Source organism: Nannospalax galili, unplaced genomic scaffold (assembly GCF_000622305.1).
Source record: "Nannospalax galili isolate Female #2095 unplaced genomic scaffold, S.galili_v1.0 scaffold329, whole genome shotgun sequence".
NCBI classification, from domain to species: Eukaryota; Metazoa; Chordata; class Mammalia; order Rodentia; family Spalacidae; genus Nannospalax; species Nannospalax galili.
In genome coordinates, this window is record NW_008360321.1 from 3,566,107 (window position 1) to 3,570,299 (window position 4,193).

Sequence of the window (4,193 nt, forward strand, 5' to 3'; positions counted from 1 at the left end):
GCTAGGAACCAAACCCAGGTCCCCTGCAAGAACAGCCAGCGCTCATAACCACTGATCCATTGCTCTAGCACTACCCTCCCATTTTCAATTTTTAAAAAAAATTTAATTTAGCAGTGCTCTTAATCGCTGAGCCATCTCTCCAGCCCCCCACATTTTTGTATTTTTAAAAATTTTAAATTATGTGTATGTATATGTGTGTCTATGTGTAGAAATGTGCAAGTGACCACAGTGAATCCAGAGGTGTCAGATCCCTCTGGAGCTCGAGTTACTTACGGGTGGTTGTGAGTTGCTCAATGTGGGTGCTGGGAACAGAATTGGGTCCTTTGGAAGAGCAGTGCGTACTCTTAACTGCCAGGCATCTCACCAGCCAACACATGTTTTTATTCATTAGACACTATATACAAATACTTCATAAACGAAGCTAGAGTATTAGTTTCTTTACACTAACCAATAAATGAGTTCAATTCAGATACTATAAAATATCAGACCATGGCCTTTTTATTCTATTTTTAAAATCATTCTTACTAATGATTTTAGGCAAATATCCACAGATACAGCAGCATAAATATGGGTTTCTTATATTTAGAACTGATATAAACAAAGTTTTCAGGATTACATTAGATACTAATGATAGGCCCACAGAGGCTATTTGAAAGTGCGTAACAGAGTATAGTCAATCCCGCAGAAGGTTCAGCTTTGTAACATCAATACAGGTTAGGTTTCCTAAGTCCGGTGTGGATGTGCTAGCTCACACTCATAACCTCAGCACTCAGGAGGCTAAGGCAGGACTGGCATGAATTCAAGGCCAGCATGGGCAGCACAGAGTGAGACTGTCTCCACAAAGAAAAACGTTTTACAAATTCATGAACAGTAAATTAACATGGAACAATTTTTGAAAATACCATAAAAGCACTCTAAAAGCCATCAAGTTTCTCATAGGCTTTCTGAATGAATGCTGACATGGTCTTCATTGGGGATGAATTGTGCAGAACATCCAAATCCATTAGAAGAGCATTCGGGTTCGGAATTAGCGTCAAAATTTCATTCTGTGGGTAAGATAGTATATTTCATTTTAAACATTTTATTATGAAAAATGTCAAAATGTCTGTTACTTGGAGGCATGTATAATAATCTTAAGGACCCACTACCAACTTCACTAATTATCAGTAAAGGCCACTCATCTTTCAAATCCATCTTTCCTTCCTCCCATCCTGCTCCAGTGGTACATTAGAGATAGTAAAACAAACATTTGTACTACAGTACTGACTACCTCTAGATAAACTATCAACGTATAGATTAATGACAATTACTGCAATGCTATTTTATAAAGAGTTATATGTCATTGTTAGATGCTTAAACAAAAACTGTCAAAAGTTATAGAGAAATGTACCTATGGTTATGACTATAAAAATATGCAAAAATATATGTATAAGGGCATAAACGGTAATATAAAAATTATCTACTTGCATCATTAATTTACAATTATAGTACATCCCTGCAATGGAATGTTATAGAGCTGTTGATGAGCATGAAATTTACATGAACTGATAGGAAAGTAGGGCAAATTACATGTCAAATGAGAAAAGTCATTTGCCAAAAAGCTAAGCTTAAATCAGGCTTAGTTGATTTAAAGAAAGAAAAGGGATATAGTTTATGGATACATATGTAAGATAACCTGGTAGTTGTATGGTTTGGGGATACTTACTTGAAGTGTAGGTGCTTTAAGACTTTTCTGAGAAAGTTCTGGAAGAGACAGCACCCTATTACTATCCATGTGAAACACCTAAACAGAAACAGAAAGCTAAGGATTAGTTCAAAAAGATAATTTTGTTTACCATATAATACTCAAAAGCTGTCTTGGTAGCATTTAGGCATTAAAAATTATATTTACATTCTAGCAATATAGTTTTTAACAATTACCTCTTTGACTTTCTCCTCTTCTTCCTCTACCTCCTGTGTCAGAATCTGAATTTTGTTCTTTAGGCTCTGAATATTCTCGGTCATTGACTCTGTGGTCTCTACTATTTTGTCTATTTCTTCCTGAGTAAAAAAAAAAAAAAGCTAATATTTTAAAGTAAATATATTATCAAATGAAACTGTAGCAGATTATGTAAGTATAATGCTTTATATTTTAAAATACTTTTGGAAGAAAATGCTACATTTATTTTTGCTCATCTTTCAAAAACAGACCTAGAAAGCTAATTGTAGCAAACACAGCAGCATTGTAACACTGTAACTTCAAGTGCCAGAAAAAATGAGAATATTTTTCATTTCAGTTAGGAACATCTGAATGCTTGCTGTTTTGTAAAAAGAATACTAGGCGCTGGGGCTCAGATTTTAATAGAAACACGAATGGCCATATTCTAAATAAAGAAAATACATTAGTTCATAGCAAAAGAAGAAAAGAATCTGCACAGTGAATGACATACATATAGCAGCTCTGAGTGTGCTGACTGCAGGTCATTTTTCATTTCAGTTAGGAACATCTGAATGCTTGCTGTTTTGTAAAAAGAATACTAGGCGCTGGGGCTCAGATTTTAATAGAAACACGAATGGCCATATTCTAAATAAAGAAAATACATTAGTTCATAGCAAAAGAAGAAAAGAATCTGCACAGTGAATGACATACATATAGCAGCTCTGAGTGTGCTGACTGCAGGTCAATGACACCACCTGCCAGCCTCTTGCTTCTAAAGGTATTAAGAATGGAACTACTTTCAAACCTTGTCTTAGTTCATGAGAACAATACCCCTGGGGATTAGAGAACCACTGAATGAGTTGTAAAGAAAATACACTGAAGGCGGGGCGTGGTGGCACACGCCTTTAATCCCAGTACTTAGATAGCAGAGGCAGGCGGATCTCTGTGAGTTCAAGGCCAGCCTGGTCTACATAGTGAGTTCCAGGATAGCTGGGGCTTACAGGGAGCCTGTCTCAAAAAAAAAAAAAAAAAAGAAAATACACTGAGCTGGAGAGATACTGAGCTGGAGAGATAGCTCAGTGCTTTAACAGCACTGCACACGCCTTTAATCCCAGTACTTGGATAGCAGAGGCAGGCGGATTTCTGTGAGTTCAAGGCCAGCCTGGTCTACATAGTGAGTTCCAGGATAGCTGGGGCTTACAGGGAGCCTGTCTCAAAAAAAAAAAAAAAAAAGAAAATACACTGAGCTGGAGAGATACTGAGCTGGAGAGATAGCTCAGTGCTTTAACAGCACTGCTTGTTCTTGCAGAGGACCCGGGTTCGAATTCCAGTACCCACATGGCAGCTAACAACTATCTGTAACTCTAGTTCCATGGGATCCAATGGCCTCTTCTGTCCTCCGCGGGCACTGCAAGACACAGATGCACTTACATGCACGCAATACCCTTATACACATTAAAAAAGAAAAAAAAAAGGAAAAATAAAATACATTGAAAAATTCAATGCTGCTCAAGAAATACAGTAGAAGTTATGTCTATGTCATTCTCCAAATAGTGGGGACACAACTGTGCTGGCAGCTACAGCAGTTTCCAAAACCCTAGCATGGCTTCTAAACGACCATTAAAAACAAGCAAACAAGGAGCAACAACAAAAGGCCCTGGCACGAGCAGGGGGTTAGCAACAGCCCAAGTGATGCGTTTACATAGTTCAAAACCAGGAGTAGTTAAAAACAGAACAGAGAACACAGAAAATGAGTATTCAACCTAGGCTAAATATTTACTGCCTGGCCCTTCACAGGAACAGTGCACTAATCCTGAGTGATTTAGATTTGAGACTGTAGGTGTCACCCACTACAATGTAAACTCCAGAGGTAGAGATTTGTTTAAATTTGTTATGAATGAGAATTTTTGACCACATCCTAGGAAGAATGCTATCAGGAACTTTCATAGACCCATCACCAACTTCCACTTACCAACTCTTGGCAATTTGCTTCACTGCTTAAATACACGCACTTCTCTCTTTGCACATTTTAAAGCAAATCCTAGACACTATACCATGTCACTATATATATTTAGGTGCACAACTCTGAAGGACTTAAATATATAAGCCCAGAGTATCAACACATTAGTTAAAATCCTAATACATTCCCTAATGTTTACACAGGGTTATTTTACACTTTGATGGAATCAAGTTCAAATTGATTGTGAGTGGTTTATGTACTGTATTAGTCAGGGTTCTCTAAAGAAACAGAACCACAAAACCAGTGGAAGGGATA

The 4,193-nt window shown here is 37.4% G+C and overlaps 1 protein-coding gene across 5 annotated transcripts in view; it reads right to left on the reverse strand.

Moving 5' to 3' along the window:
• Positions 1-482: 482 nt before the first annotated feature.
• Cenpq (centromere protein Q) overlaps positions 483-4,193 on the reverse strand; it is a 24,202-nt gene continuing 20,491 nt past the window's right edge. For all 5 annotated transcript variants that reach the window (XM_029559739.1, XM_029559743.1, XM_017796121.2 and 2 more), the window contains 3 exons: positions 1,921-2,040; positions 1,706-1,783; positions 483-1,046 (listed from right to left, as the gene is read on the reverse strand). In XM_029559739.1, the coding sequence (XP_029415599.1) occupies positions 915-1,046; positions 1,706-1,783; positions 1,921-2,040 (330 nt within the window). In that variant the 3' untranslated portion in view covers positions 483-914. The remainder of the gene's footprint in view (positions 1,047-1,705; positions 1,784-1,920; positions 2,041-4,193) is intronic.